Here is a 22,470-nt window from a genome sequence, read left to right as displayed (position 1 = left end):
TATGAGGAAGACCATCCAGCTTACTCCCAGTTATGCCAAAGTTGTAAGGATGAAAAGGAAGCAAAGAGACAATATACTGCAATAGTGGCAGCAGCATCTGATAAGATCTCTTATGCTGAGAAGGTAGCTGTTAAAAAAAAAAAAAAAAAAAAAAAAAAAAAAAAATCAATAGGGATCCAAACCCATATGCCAATACTCTCTTCAAACAATTATTACATCTATTTCCTTTGGGGTGCTTAAGGGTTAAAGCTGTATAACTGAGAGGAGACCTCTACATAGCTTTTAAAGGAATGTGGAGAACCAACTACGACTTCTGACCTGATGTCCAATCCTCACCTTCTCGTGGTACACCCCTTATTGGCTTAAATCAAAATATAAAATGATTTCCTTTGAGCAATTGAAGGAGACCAGTCGGTATGAACTCACTCCTGAGGACATACCAAGGATCATCCCATTTCACGAAAATCCACTAATAAAAAAAATATTGGAATGTGCACTGCAGAGAGTCAAAGATATGCCTCGAGATCCTCTAATAGACTGACTATCTTCGGATGTCATGAATATCTCGATCCCTCTGAAAACAATAAAATAATTAAATTTTCTATTGCCTAGAGGAGTACAATATAATGATGTCTTGGATATTTTTCCGGATGAAGTGGAAATGATAACCTGGTCATTCTCGGTTCTAAAAAGAGAAACAAACTCCAATACTAATGAAAGCAAAACTACTCAACAAGGAGGTCAAGTGATACTACCAAAAAAAAAAAAAAAAAAAATCAAACATTCCTACAATGGAATTGCAGTGGATTCTATTAATGCTATCAAGACCTTCTTGCAGAAGCATAAACAAATATGATTCTTCCAGCAGGAAACATACCTAAAGCTGAGTGATTACCAACATTACAAAATACTATCCTCATTCATAAGGACAGGATAAGAGTGGACCTGCCCTTGGAGGGGATTACCATCTTTGCAGGCAACTATCCCTTTCAGCAAGTCTCACTGATACAAATTTAGAAGCAGTTGTTGTCTGACTCTCAGTTGGAACTCTATTAACAGTATGCAGCATCTACATCTTTCCTGCTACAGATATCCCTCAAGATGATCTTCATGATGCCATATTGCATTTCCCAATTCCTTAGATTTAAATGATTTTTTAGCATATGCTTGAAAACCAAAATCTCTCTCTCTCTCTTCCTTTTAAAAATTAAGTAGTATCTTCCATATGCCTACCTGAACATTCACTGTCATACACTTAACTATCTGCTAATCTTCACCCCTCCTTCCCTTTTCTCACTCTTCAAGTGTGAAATTGATGATTTGGGAGTGATCACTTTCTCATGATATCCATCTCGCTGCATGCACTCCATCACAATGGGAAATTGAGCAAGCTGACTGGCTCACTTTTTCTTCATTAGCAGCATTTGATTCTGCAACATCAGCTTTTCTTCCATCACTGATGCAGTGAATCATGTGACAGTGTATTGTAGAGTAGCCAAAAAATAAAAAAATCTCAGAAGAAAGCTAGGAATATTTTTTAAAGATATCCCACTACTACAAACCTTGATTGCTTGCAAACATACCCAAGCTAAAACAAGACATCTGGTGACAGGCAAAAGAAATCCTGGATCCAGTGTACATCCCTCATAAGAAAAACAACCAGCACTTAAGAAGTCTTGGACAAATTCCAGAAAATGAAGGACAAATATACCACCCACTGACTATCTATCCTTCAACACTGGTTGAAATGTTGCTGATCAACAGCAATTGCAAACACACTTCAAGGGATCTTTGCTAAAGCATCTGCAACAAATTTCCTTCTAAGTTCTTTGCCCAAAAAAGCAAAGCAGAAAAATGCACGCAATACCCTTATTGCACTAGTTGTAAGTAGCGAATTTATGTTAGGGGAAATACCCTTCAGCACGCGTGTACGTCAATTGAAATTGTCTTCGTTTTCTACCAGGAAAGCACATTAATAATCATAAGTGCGTTAATTATGATTAACAAGCTGAGCACTTTATTTTCTGATGAGTTACGTATAATATGTAATGCTTTTATATGTAAAAAATTTATTTTTATTGTAATGGTCGCTTAGAGGGCTTTTGCGATATGTTTGAAAACGAAATGAGTAAATTAGTTGATGGGAAAATAGATTTAAATGAGGAGGAACTGGTACAATTAATAGATGACGTCGAACCAAATGGCAGGGAAAGTTCTGCCGAAGATTCTGATTGTGATGAATTTGTTAAAGAATTCAGTTTAAAGAAATTAGCAGAAGTTAGTTTACGGATAATGATCCCTCATTGGAGCACTCCAGAAAATTCACAAGATAATTGGATATTTGTTTAGCTCCATATCATGAACTTAATTAAAAAAAAAAATTGCAGCATAGTGATAAGGTTTTATTACTGACTTCTTGATAATTAAACCAGCTGAAGTATGCAATGAGAATTATATAAATTATGAGTCTTTGACTCCATGGGGTCTTGGGTAGTAATAATAATAATGTCCAAGAAATTTCAAGTGATGATGATTAAAGTATGCACTTTATTTTATTTTGCCTAAAATATTTTGTGCATTATGTACAATACAATTTTTAATTTTACAAATTTATACTATGCATTTGTTTCATAGTTTATATGTTTTCTTAACTTGCATGAATTACCTGAATTAAATAAAAATATTTTTTTGTTGTGTATGCCATTGTTGTTTGTTTATATATATATATATATATATATATATATATATTTTTTTTTTTTTATTTATTTATTTATTTTTTTTTTTAAAATATAACGATTTCGGAACTTGACCCTACTTTTTTCTATGTGATCTGTGAGTTTTCTATGAGTCTCACATAATGCAGCATTTCTATGGAACCTTACATCTGTGTTATATGAGGGTTACCTGTACTTGGTTTAATCCTTTATCCAAGTGTAAGCAAAGTTTGCACCTGAAGTATTTTCAGGACTTGGACAACTCTTATATAGAGGCTAATGACTTCGCATCAATTGCCTTAGTATCCCATAAAGCAAAACACATACTTAAGGACATGCATAAAGCTGTACATTATGGGAAGGGTCACTACCCAGACTGTTTTGACCTTTATTGGGGTCTCATCAGTGGAAGCCAGACCCAGAAGTGATACCAAGGTTGAAGTAATGCAGAAGTCATGTTGCCATATACATTTATATCATTTCTTCTAAGAAGCAAGTTTAATTTCTGCATGAAATTTGCTTGCTAGAAGATGATATGTGCAAGTATAATAATCAATCGAGATCTTTAATTTCTTTATTATGATCAGGAATTTTTGAGGTAAGTCAGAATGGAAAACTTTCAGTAGAATGACAAATGAATGGGAGGATGATGTTACGTCATTGCTTTTCTGTAATTTTCTCTGTTCCTTATCCATGTCGTACCTACCAAGCTTGAAATCTCTAACCTATCTCTCTGGGGGCCACTTCTCCTCTCAGAACTCGGACAAAATTTGTTTGATATAGCTGCGCCAGCCAGAGTTCTAGTACAGAAGAATTTCTTATACAAAGAAACCTTCCCATTGAATTGTTTCTTGTTAAATCTTGAATGAATGATTCTTTTGTTGAAAGAGTCCTCATTCAAGCTCTAACAAAGGCCCCCCCTACCCTTTTTTTCTAAAAATTTTCTCCCCAAAAAAATTTTCCTTTTAGTTTTTCCTCATCTCTGGAGATGACTCTTCCATTTTGTCCGGGCCTGAAATCAAACCTTCGCCTAGGCCAGGATGCATTCTCTGAGCACTCAGCAATTACTTAGCACACACAAACAACTTTGTTTTGCTTATTCTGCCCTTTCTAAAATGTACAAGTGTCACTGACGTGGTCATCTTCTGCTGCCCCTTCGTAGATGTTATTCTGTCTCTCACATGTGATTTGCTTATTATCTGACTCCTTGACTTCATCAGTATTTCTAGTATTAGGTTTCTCATTCTCTTGTGATGAGGCAATCTCATTAGATCTTGACTGAGTGCCAGCCATGTGGTTCTCCCTTTCCTTAGTCAATTCAGCATCCTCTATGCATCAAGGCTTGTTGTTCAGAGGGATGCCTCCCTTACCTTGATCTCTAGAGTTCTGATACATTATAGTAAAATTCTTTTTTCGAAGGAATCGAATCTCTTCTGGAATAGTCGCTCTTTTCCGCTCTCTCGCATTGGTAAACTCTTACTGATGGCCCTAGTTAGTGTCTGCCGTCAACTTACATGGCATGCCCGACTCCTTCAGCTAGCAACTGGGAAGGAGATTACTTTCAGCTGTTGATCGGTCAGCACTCACTTGCACTTAGACATACATTCTTACATAGAGTATAATTTTGACAACAATTTTAAACAATATAATTCTATTAGACATACAATTTTCTGCTCTATTTTACTTCTTTCTAAGGTAATTCTAACATGTTTTCTTTTATATTTTGCTTTCTTAACTAATAGTGCAAGTATTTCTAGCTCAGAATTGTGTTTCTTGTTAAATCTTGAATGAATGATTATTTTGTTGAAAGAGTCCAAGATCTAACGACAATATGTCATGTGAAAATTTGGTAAGAGTGTGGCTTTTTAAGTGCATCAAGACTAGATTTTTTGTTTGATAACTGCTGAACAAATGTGAATAAAAGTTATTGCTTCCCTTCCCCGTAAGTCTTCAGACACTTAAATACAATTAAAGACGATTAAAATAATGGTGTGATTATTTACTTTGTTAAATATCAGTGTCTAATTATTCTGAATTGCTATAATTACAAATAATAAATTTATGTCTTGGAAAGACTTTTAATGGGATTAATTTGATTAAGTGCATATAATAAACAACGTAGAAATATACGTTATATTTCTACCATTGTCATTCCTTGCTTAGGGACAGTTTCCAATAAGATTGCTAGACTCCTCAGACCACATAAAATAAGAGTGGCCTTTAAACCCACAGAAACGATTAGACAACTCTTAAGATCTCCAAAAGATAGCCATCCTTTCTCCAAATATGCTGGAGTTTATAACATATCCTGCTCGTACGGCTTGAATTACATCGGCCATACTTCAAGGAGCCTTGAAATTAGGCAAAAAGAACACATAGGTGACGTCAATAATAACAGAGAAGAAAAATCGGGGTTAGCTTTTCATTTCTCAAGAACGAACCATACCATAGAGTGGGATAGAAGCACAATTCCTTACATGGAGGAGGACTTCCGCTCCTAAATGTTTAAGGAGGCCACAACAGTTGCCTGCTGTATACAAAACCTTAACAGGAACCAAGGACTAATCTTGCCCGTGATCTGGAAGACCCTTATCAGATCCTTCAAGTCGCCAGAACTGAATTATAGTGCCAAGTATAGAATGTTCCTAAATAACAAGTGATATCATGCATGCTCTATGCATGTATTGTACGCACTCTGTTCTTTGTTTAATATAATTGGAATCGGTTGATTATAGTTTGTAACAGTTTTTTACTTTTTAGTGCCTTACATCAGTTATGTACCCTGAAGATGCCAACAGCCTTAGTTGGTGAAACTAGTTGGTATAACATGTTGTTTATTATATGCACTTGATCAATATAATCCCATTAAAAGTCTTTCCAGAGCTTTTTGGTCAAGAAAATTAAATGTTTTTTAATTTATTCCTTGTTTCCATTGTACAACATTCGTTATATATAACATGGTGTGAGATAATAATAAAGATTTCTGGGTGGAGGAAAGAAATAAAATCATACTTTCTGAATGCTCCATTCATGTACTTTTTTAAAATTTTATACATACTAATCAGTTTGTTTGGTGTGGGTTTGAGAGACTAATTTATAAGAAGCATTATTCGCATTGGACAAAAAATAAACTGATAGTTTTTTTTTTAAAAAACATGAAATAAATACAATATTTGAAAATGCAAGAATATTGAAACAAAAACTACCACTTTTCATAGGTAGATTTGATGTGAGTTGTACTTAACTTGAAAAGCTGTATAGCAATATATAAACACAATAATAAACATTTAAGAGATGTTCCTGTGATAGCATCAATTTTATGGGGGGGGGGGGAGATATCCACTGAAGGTATACATATTGCACTGCTGTAAAGCATTGTTTTCTCTCTTTAATAATAATTAAATTAAGAGAACACATATAAATTACTTTTCTTTTACATATATCTATTTCATACTAGCACATCAGTGTTGTGTGGGTAAATTAACTTATGTGCAGAGTTTTAAAATTCTCTCTGAGGGTGTTGGGAGTGCTATACATTTTGTATAGATGTCAGTTAAGCAGTCTGCATGTATATTATTATTATTATTATTACATGACACCTCCAAGGAGCCCGAAGACTCATCGAGGGAGGGCACCTACTCTGCAGCTCATCTCCACCAAGTACAGTGGTCCAAAACTACCATCATCCTCTACACCATCAGTTCCCAACCAGTGGTACACGTACCCCCACGGATACATGCTGGGCCATTCAGGGGTACACGAAAAATAATCAGTAATGGCAGAAAAACAAGTAAAGTAAACAAAATGCAAAACATTAGTTATGGAACAATAAATGTTAAGTTTGAATCGCCGCTAATGGAGACACTTCAAAACTAGCTCACGTTAACGAATGATGATCGGTGAGGGCATGACTATGAACCCCTCCCATAAACCACTCTTCTACCAATCATTATGCACAATTCATGCGTCACTTTTGTCACCCCTCCTCCTTTCCAGAACAATCGCGTGTTACTAAGAAATGACCTTTGTGATAATGAACCTTCCACTGACTTCCATTTGCGACGTTTCTAGAACTTCTCCAAAAATATAAATACATCTGTAACCAGGCTGTTTGATCAGTTCAGTTATTGACTGAGTATAAGTAAGTGTGTTGTCTTTAATTGTGATTCTTTTCAATAAGTTTATTTAATGTTTAATGTAGTTTCAGTTATTATTGTCAGTGATTTTTTTTTAAGCATGTCAGTTATGGATCAGTGGTGGAAAACAGGAACGGTTAAAAAACCAAAACTTGATGTGGATTATAGAATTTATAGAAATGGGTTTAAAAGGGGTACACAAGTGGAAAAAGGTTGGGAACCACTGCTCTACACAAATGCCTGCTTGCCGCCACCACCACCACTAATATTTTCACAGACAATCACAAACATGCATGCCCATGGCAGGATTCAAACCTGCAGCCTTTTGACTGGAGAGCAAATAGCTAATCACTCAGCTGACCAGGCTGGCTTTATATGTATGTAGACTGCTTAACTGCAGTCTATATACATATCGAGAGTCCTGCACATTATGTGAATGTCTCATTTATGTTTGTGCAGTAGCATGTTTTCAAAAACACACTATTAAAGTAGATTAACAATACAAACATCTGGATTCTTTGTGTGGGTGGGGGGGGAGTATTGTATTTTCACAAATGCATATTTACTTTCAAGTTGTTCACACAAAGAAGTGTAAAATATTAGCTTACACCTGAAACAGTGTTTCATCATTAGATATCATAGTGGAGTTAGAGTATTAAGTTGTGTATATATATATATATGTATATATATATATATATATATATATTTTTTTTTTTTTTTAAGTTCTTAAAGAGTCTTTTATTCACATGGAATGGTTTTCTGAACATTTGTTTTTCTTGATAGCTCCCATAAATAGGATACTAAACATCCTCTGCCTTTAAAAGATATACCTGATATTCCTTTGCTGTCTTTAGAAAAATAATTTGACCTTCATATATTATATTTAGAGCAATGCTTCATTGGGAACATTACATGACACAAAACTTATAGTATGATATCTAAAAATATTGAGGAAAATTTCTTGGTAGCCTTCTTTGAAAATCAGTACAGTTTGCTATACTAAATTTCCTGTAGAATAGCATTGTGCTTAAAATAACATTTATCACAAACATGGTAGTTCTTATAGCAACTGAATTTATGTTCTTTTGCTGTGGTATGGATCAGCAGTAATAACTTCTGAAATGTAAATATTAATAGTGATAGAATACAACAAATCATATGCTATTTATTTCTGAAATCAATTTTTATCCACTTTATCTCTGTCACATATTTACTCCAAAATTCCTGCATTATGAAACCTAGATTCCAATCAAATCAATAGTCAAATTGCTTTGACTATAATCTTTCCTTTATGAACTTGGCTATACAGCTAGTTTATACATATTGAGAGCTGCAGGTATTAACCTCCCAACCGGCCGGTGTGGATGAAATATTCAACACTCCCTAGCTTTTTTCATGGATCAAAACTTCATCGGCAGTCTACCTTTTATCATGCCATTACCTTCCTCCGCCGTTAATCTCGTTACGGCTATTGTATAGCATTAGTGGATTAACTGTTGCTGAGTGACCTTTGTGTCCCCTCCCCCTGTCTTTACGTCTATTGTGTTGCTTAGAATTTCATTTACTGTCCTAAGTTATTTGACCTTTCTTGCCTCTAAAATGATTTATTGTGTCTCTTCCCAAAAATTGAAACCATTTTCACATATGCGAAAAAAAATCAATCCTGAAATGACCACTGATCAGCTTTTGCAATGAATCTATTTAGTGATAGCGAATTTGGTGTATTTTATTCTACAAATCAGTGCACTGGAAGAAATGCACTGATTGTTCTTTCACTTTACGTATAATAATTGAATAATTTTTTTTCGAATTTTAAAATTTTCAAATGTTTGCTTTGAAAATATTATGTCAAATATTTATATTTTTAAATAATATTTATTGAAATAAATATGTCCTTTTTCTTTCATTTCTAGCGAAATAGCATTATATGGATCATCAGATTTCAGATTTAGAAACGATTTTTTGTTATTCATAAAGACAAAATAAAAAAAATGTTAAAATGCTAAATTGCCTTACTCGGTTTCCAATTGTGTCTTTTTGGTATCAAAAATTTATATCCAATGATATTTTAGCAGTGATTCTTCCCCTTCGTCATTTATTTATTTATTTGTATTATGCATATTACGATAATATCTAGTGCATAACCTTGTAGATATGTTGAAAATATAATGTGAAAAATATCATATACGGAATGATTCAACATTTTTGCTCATTTTGAAGATTTTCTAATGCTTCCCCCCCCCCCCCCTCCTTATTCTGTCCTGGAACTGAATTGCATAACTACTCTAAATTTCTATACAGGTTTGAAAGCTTTTCTAGACAGCATTCAAAATCAAATACTTAATTTTACCATTTTGACAAAAGATATACGGCAATCTGATTGTATCATGAAGCTTCTAAATCTGTTCTATTTATTTGCAATCTAAAACCAGCTGTTCTACTGCCTGCTGAAATTATGTGAAATTTTAGAAATAATATGCTATATTTTCACCATGCAAAATTGTTTATATGCATACCACACAAAAGAAAGTTCAGTAGTATTATTTGTGTTTGTTTTTCTTTTAAAAAAAATCTAAATATTACTTCTTCTGCTGCTGGAAGCTATTTCTGAAATAATCTACGTCTTTTAAATACTTGGTAATTCTACAAATCAGTGCACCGGAAGAGTTGCACTGATTGATCATTCACTTTACGTATAATAATTGAATAATTTTTTTTCGAATTTCAGAATTTTCAAATGTTTGCTTTGAAAATATTATGTCAAATATTTATATTTTTAAACAATATTTATTGAAATAAATATGTCCTTTTTCTTTCGTTTCTAGCGAAATAGCATTATATGGATCATCACATTTCAGTTTTAGAAACGATTTTTTGTTATTCATAAAGACAAAATAAAAAAAAAAATGTTAAAATGCTACATTGCATTACTCGGTTTCCGATTGTGTGTCTTTTTGGTATCAAAAATTTATATCCAATGATATTTTAGCAGTGATTCTTCGCCTTCGTCATTTATTTATTTATTTATTTGTATTATGCATATTACGATAATATCTAGTGCACATCCTCGTAGATATGTTGAAAATATAATGGGAAAAATATCATATACGGAATGATTCAAAATTCTTTTTCATTTTGAAGATTTTCTAATGCTTCCCCCCCCCCCCCCTTATCCTCTCCTAGAACTCGCAGGTTTGAAAGCTTTTCTAGACAGCATTCAAAATCAATTACTTCATTTTATCATTTTGACAAAAGATATACGGCAATCAGATCGTACTGTGATACTTCTAATTCTGTTCTATTTATTTGCAATCTAAAACCAGCTGTTCTACTGCCCGCTGAAATTATGTGAGATTTTAGAAATAATATGCTATATTTACACCATGCAAAATTGTTTATTGCATACCACACAAAAGAAAGTTCAGTAGTATTATTTTTGTTTGTTTTTCTTTAAAAAAATCTAAATATTCTGCTGCTGGAAGCTATTTCTGAAATAATCTACGTCTTCTAAATACTTGGTAATATCCTCTTAGCTGGAGGAAAAGTTGAAGGCTTATTACTCTCAGTGCTATTAAGAAGAAAGGGGAGAACACTAAAGTGCCCCAGGCTGTAGTGCAGAATATGTCGAGAATGTCTTGTTTCCTTTTCGATTGTTGATTACCTATATTCTAACAGAAATACTGATATTTCGTTTACATGCTTATACATTATTTATGCCAAAATAATTGCTTAATTTATAATGATCAGTTTCACTTTTATTATCAAAAATTAGAAATTAAATCATACAATTATCTTGAAAAAGAGGATTTGAATTATTTTCAAAGAAAAGGTGCATATGCGTTTCATAATGTTCTTTTTTTTGGGGGGGGGGGGGATATAGACCTAAGCAATCTGCGGATATTTCAGATAATTTATTTCATAAATCGTTCGCAAGACAGCTGTTACAAACGTAAATCACTTGGGGAACATAATCATTCGTTTTAGTGTAAAATAGTAGCAAAGGTTCAGTTACTTTAGATATCTAATCTAGAAGAAAATGTTATGTCTGCTGAGATTAGAATCATACGTGAATAATTTTTCTGACATGATTTCTCTATTCGTTATAATGTAACCAATTTCCAGATTTTTTTCCCTCCTGCAGACTTCATGTTATATGCAGTGATTTCTTCTTTGAACTATAAGAAAAAAAATCAGATAACAGGAGAAAAATATGTAGTATTTTCTTTTCCACTGGCTGAATTTACAGTGTTCTTTCTTTGTGTTTTGAAGAGAAACTGCAAATGACTTTTTTCTTACTATTTTTGCCATTATAACATCTCATATAATTATAAGAGTGACATTTTACCGTTTTTTCTCCCACACGAGAAACAGAAATAAGGTGGTAATAATATTGTTGATTCTGCCAAACTTCATTGTAGCAGAAATTTTTATTACAAAACTTTGTAATAAAAATTTCTGCTACATTAAAATATATATATATATATATATATCTCCGAAACAAGAAATTTGGAACCCATAACACATCAATGTTGAGTGTTGGCAAGGTGAAAATGTTCCCGTTATTATTTATATATTTCATTTATTAACTAGGGGGGCTATGCCCAACCCCCCATGTTCCGGTATGGTAGACCAGTTCTCCTTCAATTGTGATAACTCGAAAGGGGGTTCAGCCCCTGAATTCTGGTGACTCGAATTTTGAAGACTCGACACTCAGGGTAGCCCCTGAGTTTCAAAACGTTTCGATAAACATGACATAAAAAAGCTTATCATTTTATATATATATATATAGGGTAGATTTTATTTCATTATTTTTTATTGTTTTGATGAAATACTTTACCTGGAATACTCTTTCCAGTTTCTCTGTGTCATAAAAAGAACTTAAAAATTAGCCTTCAAGATGAAAAAGAAACAGTGCATTCGGGTATCCCTCTATCAATATTTGTAGTCCTGAAAAGGACTGTTTTGATGGCCTTGAAAACAAACATTTTTTATTTCATACTGTACAGAATTTAAAATTCTTGAACAGCGTGGAACACCCTTGAAGCAAGGGTAAACACACAAAACAGTTTTAACACTCAGGGCACCAGATTTTTGTTTCCTTTCTGATATTTTTTTATTACATACATAATATTTGCGTGGAGGTTTTTTTTTTTTATAGCCGTTGGTGGTAGATTTTCGGGGATAATGGTTGGAGTTAGCAGCGTTCAACCTCAGATGTCTGGCAGGATTTCCTGTTTTTCTGCTTGCTGAAGAAGGTGCATGTGCATGCAGCAATGCTTTCGCAATTTCTATTCTGTATTCTAGATATGTTATGGTAGACAAACATTTTTTCTTGTACAGGAGGAAACTGTTCCAAATAACAAAATCCAAACACTTCAAAATTCAAATAACATGTCCAAACACTTTTTTGTAATATTTTTTATGCTGTTTCCTCATTACAGAGTAGAATGATAGCTGCTGATCGCACCTGTCGACTCAACCCATAGTGTCGTTGTATGCACACACAGCAATGGGTTTTTCGTTCTTCAAACCATGCTTCTCCACGGATTCCGCTGATGGATTGTGCAGGGAAGATAGCAGAAAAACATCTTTTTTGTCTTTCCAATGTAGTGCAAAGACTTTCCCTCGCTGATAAGTTCGGATTTCCCCCTTCGATAGCTTTCCTGAAGCCAGATCTGGAGGCGCATATCTCGCCTTTTTGCATTTACAGTACCATAACTATCTGTAAGATGCTGTAAAAGCAAATCAGCCAGTTCAGGACACATATATAGTAATTATCCATTATAATGCAGTAACCTTTATCCAGTAAAGGGTCTAGTAACTGCATTACTGCACGCATCGACAAGGGGAGATCCGAATATTTATTGTGCTCGATTACAGTTTGCTTCCCCGTATAAGGTTTGAAATCCCAAAGATATCCACTTTCCGATTCTCAAAGCATAAAAAATTTTACTCCATACTTCGCTTTCTTTTTGGGAATATACTGCTTACATTTCAGTCCACCTTTGAATGGCATAAGGCTTTCATCGATACTCAAGTCTCTCTCAGGAATGTAGAGTGATCTACATTTTTGACGGATTTTCATCAGAAAATCATAAATTTTGTTCATGATGAGACTGAATTGTTTTTCAGTCATAACATCACGAAACATTGGCGTGTTCAGAATTCAGTCTGTAGACCAATACATTTCGAGAGCGGGCTTTCGAAATGTATTTCGAAACTTCGGGTTTTTCACTTTCTTTATTCTGATATTGCATTTGAAGGATGACAGTGATTTTAAATATTAATTTCACCTATATCCGAATATCACATAATTTCCTGATTTATAATAATCAGGAAATATGTATATTGTCTGATTTATAATTTGCTAATTTATAACAACCACCACATAGTTTCAGTATTGAAAAATTAAAGTTATGTGGAACAATTACTAGAGAAAAATAACGAATTAAATAAAAACTGTACCTATGTTTCATAAGAGTTTTCGGGTGTGTGATAGGAATGCAACGGGGGGGATAAACTATCAGAGGCGAAATAAAGTTCAATTCTATTGTAAAAATATGGAAATGAAATTTCACATTTGATATACATATTTTGAATGATAAAAATAAGCAAATGTATCACTTACTTTAAAAATTGGAGAATAAAATATCTGAATTATGCTGAAAATATAAATTTAAATCGTAACTGTTAATTTCATTTTGTAATGACCAATTATACAAGGAAACCAAGAAAGTGAAAGTACAGATTACTATACAACATGAAGAAAAAATTTAGTAATATGATTAAAGAATTTCATGTTATTCTCTATAAAGCAAAGTTGCTCAAGCGTGTCCTAAAAGAAATCTGTTAAGTATTATTCGATTTCGATGGTTTTGTACAAAAATAAAATTAATATAACCTGGAACGTCGGCAGCCGGTTTTCTTTTCTTTTTTTAAAAGAATATTCCAAATAATTATCGTGAATTAATTTCTTCGAGAACAAAAAGAAAAATCTTTTGTCTAGTAGCGATCAGAAAAAAATTACCGCAAAAAAATAAAAAATTAAATTGGTTAAGTGAAGAAATTATGCAAGACCTTTATTTTGTCCAGAAATTAAAATTTTATTGTACAATAAAAAGAGAAAACAAAAATATAACTAATTTCCCTATTTTTAGTCTATCATATATAACTAAAATTCAGTTCACCAGCATGGAACAAGAAAGTGCGTTTCTTGTTATAGGCAACTGAGAGGCAGCTACGAACGGGAGATAATCCGATTAACCTTTCTCTTCAGCGTGAGGGTTTATCACACCTTCTAATGGACATGACAGTCAAATTGCACTTCTTATCCAGGTTCTTTAAACAGGTGGGCTGAATCTTATCCAGATTTAGTTGGACGTCTATAGACGTCCTAGCCGGTAGGAAGGTTAAACCTTCCTTCTTATTGCTTCAAGCAAGTTTAATTCTAGAAATAGTTGTTTAACTGCAGTCAGTCTTTCCTTTTAAGAGATTTAAATTCTACTTTCTGTTGTTTAAGTTTTTTTATATGTAGTTTCCATTAGATAAATATCCTACAGCTTTCTCTCTCACTCATGAAAATTATAAAATGCTCTAATCTAATTGAGTTTGGTTTCTTTAGCAAACACTCTTAGTATTAAAATACTTTTAGTACTGAAAGAAGGCAAAATAGTACCACTCCACAAGCATGGTTCTAGGACAGAAGTTGCCAATTATAGACCAGTCTGTATAACTGGAATTGGGGTCAAGGTGTTAGAGAGATACAGGACTGGGTTGATGGACATAGCATTCTTTATGGTGGTCAGCATGGATTTGTAAATAGAATGTCCTGTTTTAGTAGTTTGCTTGATAGGGTAACAAGTCTGTTAGATAAGGGAGAATTATATAGAATGCTATTCTTGGACTTTGCAGAAGCATTTGATAGATTACCACATAAATTACTGTACAAGCTGCAGAGGATGGGAATAGATGGTATAGGATGGTATATCTGAATGCAGATGGTACTGTAGTGTCAGAAGCTAATGAGATTGTTCATTTAATGAGTTCTCACTTTGCTAAAATATATCAACCAGTTGTATGTAACATGGTGCACATTGCTACTGCTACATTGGATAAAGAGTTAGAGGTTCATGAAAATGTGATTGAAGAGCTGTTGCATAACCCGGATAAGAATTTATCGACAGGGACAGATGGAAGGAATATCAGCCCATTTGCTAAAGGAATGTTCAACTGAATTGGCTAGGCCTTTCATATGTTTGTATAACTTGAGTCTCAGCTCAAGAATAATATCATAGGAATAGAAGCAATGTATGATAGTTCCATTGTACAAGAGTGGTGCAAAAAATGATGTGTCTAACCACTGACCTATAAGAATCTCTGGTGTGGGAGTTTGGGTGTGCCGTCATGCCTAGAAATTATGATGAAAATAGAATGGGGTATCCACGATCTTCCACCGGCAATGGCCAATAACGTGCAACTAGATATAGCAAGTATTCTAGACAAGGCTAAGCCTCCAGAAAGCAATATGCCACATAATCAAATAACTGCCCTAAAAAGTTATATAATAATGAAAATATTATTATTACAAAAGCCGATAAAGGAAATGCAACAGTTATCATGAATCTAGAAGAGTATAACAGAAAAATGCAAGATATCCTATATGACAGTTCCACATATCAAATTATACACTAGACCCTACAATGTCTCAAAAGAAAAAAGTCCGAAAATTACTGGAAAAAAGTGACGTCATGGCCATAGGAAAATAATACCAATTCATGTTAAACCATTCCATATTTATGGATTACCAAAAATCCACAAAACTAATATCCCCCTACCCCATAGTCGATAGCTTAGATAGTTTCACATATAAACTGACCTGGCATTTAGCCAAGTCAGTCGCTCTCCCCCCCCCCCCCCCCCCTCACTGGTAACTCCTCTACTTTTGAAAAAAAAATTCAGTCTGTTTCAAAACACTGGTTAAAAATCTTATCCTAAAAAATTCATCATTGATAGTTTTGATGTCACCTCTTTATTTACCAATGTACCACTTATAGACACTCTTGATTTAATCAAGTCTAAATTTCCCCCTGATATTTTTGAATTATTTAAATTTACTATGAATGCAGGTTACTTTACATGGGGAGGAAAATTCTACAAACAGATTAATGGTACTGCTATGGATTCCCCACCGTTAGCAAATTTTTACATGGAACACTTTGAAAACAAAGTATTTACCACAGCTACATACAAGCCACAAGTGTGGTTTCACTATATAGATGATTTGTTTGCCATCTTGCCCCATGGACAAGACACTTCGGATGCGTTTGTCACCTACCTAAACAGCCAACACCCAAAAATCCATTTCGCAGTAGAAAAAGAATCAAATAACTGTTTACCATTTCTTGACACATTAGTCACCCTCCTTTCAGATGGATCACTATCTTTTTCTATTTACATAAAGCCTACACACACAGGAAGATACCTACATAAGCAATCACATCATCGTCCAGTCCAATAGTATTGCATTTTAAAAACACTTACACACACAGTCAGAGCCATTTGTTCTAACAATACAGCTCTGACTACAGAACTCCAATATCTGCTCCATATACGTTCTTAGCCAACGGCTATAATCCCTACAAAATAGAGTTCATCCCATATAGCACTATTATATGGTGATCATTTATTGTTGTATTGTTAGGACATGTCTTTCTTTCATAATGTTGTGAAAGATTTTTCCAGAACAGCCTCTCTGTGTCATTGAAGTGTATACCTGAGAAGCAATAGATTTTGACTCCTTGTTTTTCAAGTAATGAAGTTAATTATAATAAGCACATTTTTTTCTTTTATTTTATTTACTTTTATTATTTCCTTGTCCTTAAAATTGCTCTTTTCAAATTAGAGCAAATCCTTTGAGATGATGAATTTCTCTTTATATTCTCAGCTTTACTTTTTTTATGTATTTTATTTTTAAACTGTAAATAGTAGCATGTCTTAGTATGAGGAACCAATGCCTTTAAGCCTCTTTTAGTAATGAATCATGAATTAAGAGGAAATGGAAATGAGATTACAGAAAATCTGTTTTTCAGCCTTTTTCACTCCATTAGTCATAAATATGAGAAAATATTTTTAAAAAAATTTAGCCTATCAGTATAGAAAAGCAGTTAATTTAGTGACCAGTTGCACTTGAGAGGCTGAATTTAAAAATAAATATAAATACCCCCCCCCCCACCCTGTTTCCAGACTTTTTATTTATTTTTCATATATTTTTATTATTTAGATTCACTCATACAACAGTTGTGATTACAGCCCCAAATAAAGTAAAAGGCGGTGGGGGTAGAGAACTTCAGCTTCCATCAATGGCTGCTCTTACTAGCAAAACATCCAGTCAGGCTTTTTTTCTACGTATATTAAAAGTAATCATTCAACTGCGTGAAGCTGCACGTGCTGCACAAAACCGTGGAAAACAACCTCCACCTGCACGTAAGATTTACTTTTATATATATATATATATTTTTCATTTCTTACATAATTGTAAAAAAAAAAAAAAAAAGTATAGTAGTTCAGTGCATCATTTCGTTAGAGAAAATGGGAATAATTGAGAATAATACTGAACTCTGAAATCTCTGTATATTTATCTCATATATTTCTAAGATGATTTCTCAGACATTAAAACTTTTCATTATTATTGTTTTTTTTTATTATTTGAATCCTACCCATAAAAGATCAAACTTATAATTCATTACTACCATGAGCAGGATAGTGATCTCATGCTGTCAAGTGACAGGTAAAATTTATCTGTCACTTGACGAGATACAACTAAGATAGAGTCCCAACCAAGTAACGATACCATTGATACACATTTCGCTGATAGAAATAAAACAAAAGATGTGATAACAATACACCTGTATGTCTAATCATCTGTGCAACAGATTAAAAGCCAACAGGGGAAATATCATCCTTCATTTAAAAGGGTCTAGAAGGACTGGCAGGTTCTTCAAAACGGTTAGAAACTCATTCTGGCGATGCCCTCATCATAGAAACAACATGCCAGCAGCATTCCGAAAAAACCCTCAGAACTACACCAATGTGGGGTTTTGGAATGACAGCAACAGTTATACCCTATAAATCACTCAATTCCTATAGAGCAGACCTGCATAACTTGATTGTCTTTGAAGACCAAACCCAACTTGGATCACCTGACCAAAGGTCAGATCACTTCGGACCTTGAATCTTAGAATATCACTGCAGCTAAACTGAAGTAAATTTGTTAGTAGGTCTACACTAAATACTAATTAATATGCATATTTAAAATTTTAGTGTTACAATTAAAATTATTTACAAACAGATATAGCTGCAGAATTTCTCAATAAAACCACTTAAACATAAACACAAAGTTTACTAATAATTTCAGAACATCACACTTATTCTCAGTGAAATATCAGTGAATGAATGTCACAATGTGACACATTGCATTTCTTTGTTGCCACTATTTTATCAAAGTTTGGTGTCATGTTTGAAGTGGTGGTTCTTAATGTGGCCTCTAAATTGATATCACTTAAAGAATTGTAAATGCCTTTATAAGAGACATTAACAGAAAAACAAACTTATTTTTTCCTAGAAGCTGTAAGTTAAGGTCATACAAGTGACCTAAAATGTCACACAAGAAAAACAAATCTTGATTCCATTTCATCCATTATTTCTGGGAATTTTTCCATATCTTCTTGAGATTCCAAAAATTCAATTAGTTCATTTTTTGAGTGACAAAGCTTGACAAAACTTTATCGCGGCTCAACCAACGTACATCAGTGTGGTGTGGTAGATTCCTGTACTCAGAATCATTTTCTTCTAGAAACACCTGAAACATTTTGCGTTTCAAACCCCGAGCTCGAATATAGTTGACCGGAGCAAATACTAGTTGAATCACATGATCAAACTGCAAAACCTTTGAACATAACACCTGCTGATGAATTAGGCAGTGAAATTTTGTCAATGATTTACCTGCATACTGTTCAATAAATGTTACAGCACCAACATTTTTTCCACACATAGATGGGGTGCCATCAGTGCAAACTGTTACTAAATTCTTGAAATTTAAAGATAGTGTTTCATTTACACACATCTTTACATTTTCTGTGATCTTCTTTCCTTTTGTTCTTCCTTTCATTGAACACAAACCAGCAAGCACGTCTGTCACCTCAAAATTCTTATTAATGCCTCTTACATATATTAAAAACTGTGCAGTATCTTTCTCGTCAGTACTTTCATCCATAGCAAGCAGATAATAGACAAATTCACTAGCTGATTTTTGCAAGTTATCTTTAAGATCCTTGACAATGTCAACCACCCTGCGCTTGGACAGTCATATGGGACAAACCTATTTTAAAAATTATTTTTCTTATCAGGACACAATTTGGAAATGGCAATCATCAGATACTTTTTATCAACTCTCCCTCAGTAAATGATTTGCCAGCACAAACTATTTCTGGTGATATTTTAAAGCTCACCTAGCTCTCATAGTACCCATATATAAAAAGGGAAATAAAACTGAATGTGAGAATTACAGAGGTATTTCCCTACTGAGTGTTCCTGGCAAGATCTATGCAAGTATACTTGAGAAACGGTTGAGAAGAATTGTGGAAGAAAAGCTTGGTGAAGAACAAGCTGGATTCAGGCCAAATAGAGGCTGTCAGGATCAGATCTTCACTTTACGACAAATAGTCGAGAAAGCATGGGAATATAACAAAGATCTGTATTTAAGTTTTGTCGATTTGGAAAAGGCATATGACAAGGTGCCAAGAGAGAAGCTATTCAATACGCTGCAGTTATATGGTGTCAATGGGGCATTATATCAAGCAATACTTAGTCTTTATTTGAGTTGTGAGTCAGCAGTTAGAATTGAAGGAAGGACAGGAAGATGGTTTAATGTTAAATCTGGTGTGAGACAAGGATGTACATTATCCCCTCTGTTATTCATTATCTATATGGATCACGTTATGAAGGAATGTGGTATTAAACCTGATATCAAAATTGGAGATGTTAATGTCAGCTCTTTGCTTTATGCGGATGATGTTATACTTCTAAATAAATCCGCTACAAGTCTGCAAGATTCCCTGACTAAATTGAATAGCTGTTGTAATAGATATGGTATGAAGGTTAGCAATAAAAAGACAAAGACAATGAAAATAGGCAGAATCATTGAAAATGTCAACTGTGTTGTGAATAGAGAACCTGTGGAACAAGTAAAACATTTCAGCTACTTAGGCACAATTTTTACTGAAGATGGTAAACTAAATATAGAAATAGACAACAGAATCAGCAAAGCTGGTATCGTGGGAAGTCAATTGAATAAATTCATATGGAATAAGAAAGAAATTAGTCGGAACACTATATTAGCTGTATACAAGACTGTGTTCAAACCAATTTTAACTTATGGATCTGAGAGCTGGGTCAGAAGTAAAACATTTGAACAAAGATTAGAGACAGCAGATATGAGAGGCCTGAGAAAGATTAGAGGCGTGAACAGATGGCATCAATGGCAATATCATATTAAAAATGAAGATATTAGGAAAGAACTTGACATTGTCAGCATCCAGGAATGCGTTAGCAGAGCTAATCTCAGATGGTATGGTCACTTAAATAGAATGGGAGAGGAAAGATTAGCAAAACAAGTTTTCTCTGCTAAGTTGGCAGGAAAACGACCCAGAGGAAGACCAAGATATAGGTGGATTGATATGGTACAAAGTGCCTTAGACGATAGAAATATAAGATCTGATAATGTTGGAGTCTTGACAAGTAACAGACTGATTTGGAGGAAAATTGTAGATAGGAAGTTAGTAATGATGTAGTTTTTTCATGTAGTACTGTCATATCCTGTACACCCCTTAAGGGTACATGACAGGAATTTGATGATGACCTTTGTGGCAACTTCATTTGCAGATGTCACTTTTTTAAAGGCTTATTGCTCACTACTAAGGACTTTCAATAACTTTGTTGCTTTTATTTGCTTTTCACTTGCATCTAACTTGCCAGGGTTAGGATGTTTCAATTCAAAATTACCTCTCAGATTGTATACTCTTTCGGCACAGCGATAGATTCCTGGCAAACAATGCACACTATTTTGTCCTTAAACAACTTAAAAAAAATATTTGTTTGTCCACTAAGGGTTAAATGCTCGATGTTCCGAATCTATTTTATGCTTTTTACTTAAGCTCGTTGTGTCGAGATTGACGATATTAATTGCAAAAAAACTAATGATGAAAAACTCACAATAATGCAGGTTATGATAACAGTTATGCAATGTATTGCTCCAGCTACAACCAACCACTACACTGCCAAAGCTAGTCAAGGCACAGCCAACTTTGTGTAATACGATTCGTTTTCATTCGTAGACATCAAGTCATTATCACAAATACGTAACTTTGAATTTCCCTGCAGCGACACTAGCGCTAACAAAACCTCAAAGCGATTGTAATAATTTGTTATTAAATACTACAGTGAGAATAACTCCAAATGAAATTTATTGTCAACTTGAGAGAAACATGATTGTGACATTAATCGCATTAACATAAACATGCAGAATCTTAGATGATTTGAATTAAATTTTTACTAATTCCATATTCCTCCGTATGATTAATTACCATATAAGCTGCACCCCCTTTTTGCTACACATTTTTTAGGGGAAAAAATTTATCGCTCAATATTATAATGAATTTACAGTATTTCAAATATAAAGTAATAAGTAGGTCTACTTTCGACAAATACCTAATCTAACTAGGAAGGAGTACCCACCTTTTAATCTTCTTTGTCAAAACCCAGAAATTCATCTCCACAGCTAAATGAAGAGACACTTGAAACCTCTTCTAAATCAGAATCTGAGCCCTCATACAACAAATTGTCCTTTGTACCATCCATTGCATTACTAATGCCACACATCTTAAATGATTGAACTGTCTCAGTTTTCACAGCATCCCATGAAGCTTGGACCCACTCACAAACTTGTGAAGTGCTAGGCTTCTTCCTGATGGCATAACCTCCAAATCAGAAGACTGCTTCCAGCTGTTCCACTTCTCCTTCATAAATCCCTTAAATGGTTTATTAATACAGACGACATCTAAAGGTTGAAGCTGACTAGTTAGACCTACTGGAATTACAGCTAATTCAGTTTTCGATTCCTTGAGTTTATTTTTAACATCTTCTGTTCTGTGAGAACGAAACTGAGCCCACAAATGCTGCGCAAACACTCCTTTAAGCAGTTTTTCTTTGGGTAGCTTCTTCCTTTTAAAAATCAATAGTGGCGGCAATTTTGTACCATCAGCACAGCAGGATAGAACAACCCAACCGTGTAGTGAGTTTTTTCGTGCCCCGAAGTTTTAACAGTAACACTTTTTGTGCCCTTCGAATCTACAGCTTTGTTTGAGTACACATCAAAAGTCAGCAGAACCTCGTCCATGTTTCCTATTTGCGCTAGTTCAAAATTTTCTCGTTTCCTTGCGTTAATGACGAATCGATGAAATTCAATAATTTTTTCTTCATATTCAGCTGGCATCTTTTGTGATATTTTTGTTTTAGTCTGCATACATAGCTGGTTTCTCTTCATAAATCTTGAACACCATGATGTT

At 34.0% G+C, this 22,470-nt stretch overlaps 1 protein-coding gene across 1 annotated transcript in view; it reads left to right on the top strand.

Annotated features, from left to right (window-relative positions):
* Positions 1-22,470, top strand: part of HUWE1 (HECT, UBA and WWE domain containing E3 ubiquitin protein ligase 1) — a 1,068,888-nt gene that overhangs the window by 823,547 nt on the left and 222,871 nt on the right. The window contains exon 77 of the mRNA XM_090396304.1: positions 17,130-17,332. Coding sequence (XP_090252430.1) covers positions 17,130-17,332 — 203 coding nt within the window. The remainder of the gene's footprint in view (positions 1-17,129; positions 17,333-22,470) is intronic.

This window comes from Typopeltis vanoorti, chromosome 1 (assembly GCF_054136105.1).
Source record: "Typopeltis vanoorti isolate ZY-2024b chromosome 1, IOZ_Tvanoo_1.0, whole genome shotgun sequence".
NCBI lineage: Eukaryota > Metazoa > Arthropoda > Arachnida > Uropygi > Thelyphonidae > Typopeltis > Typopeltis vanoorti.
The sequence above is the reverse complement of the archived record's forward strand: the minus strand, read 5'-3'. Positions and strand labels throughout refer to the sequence as shown.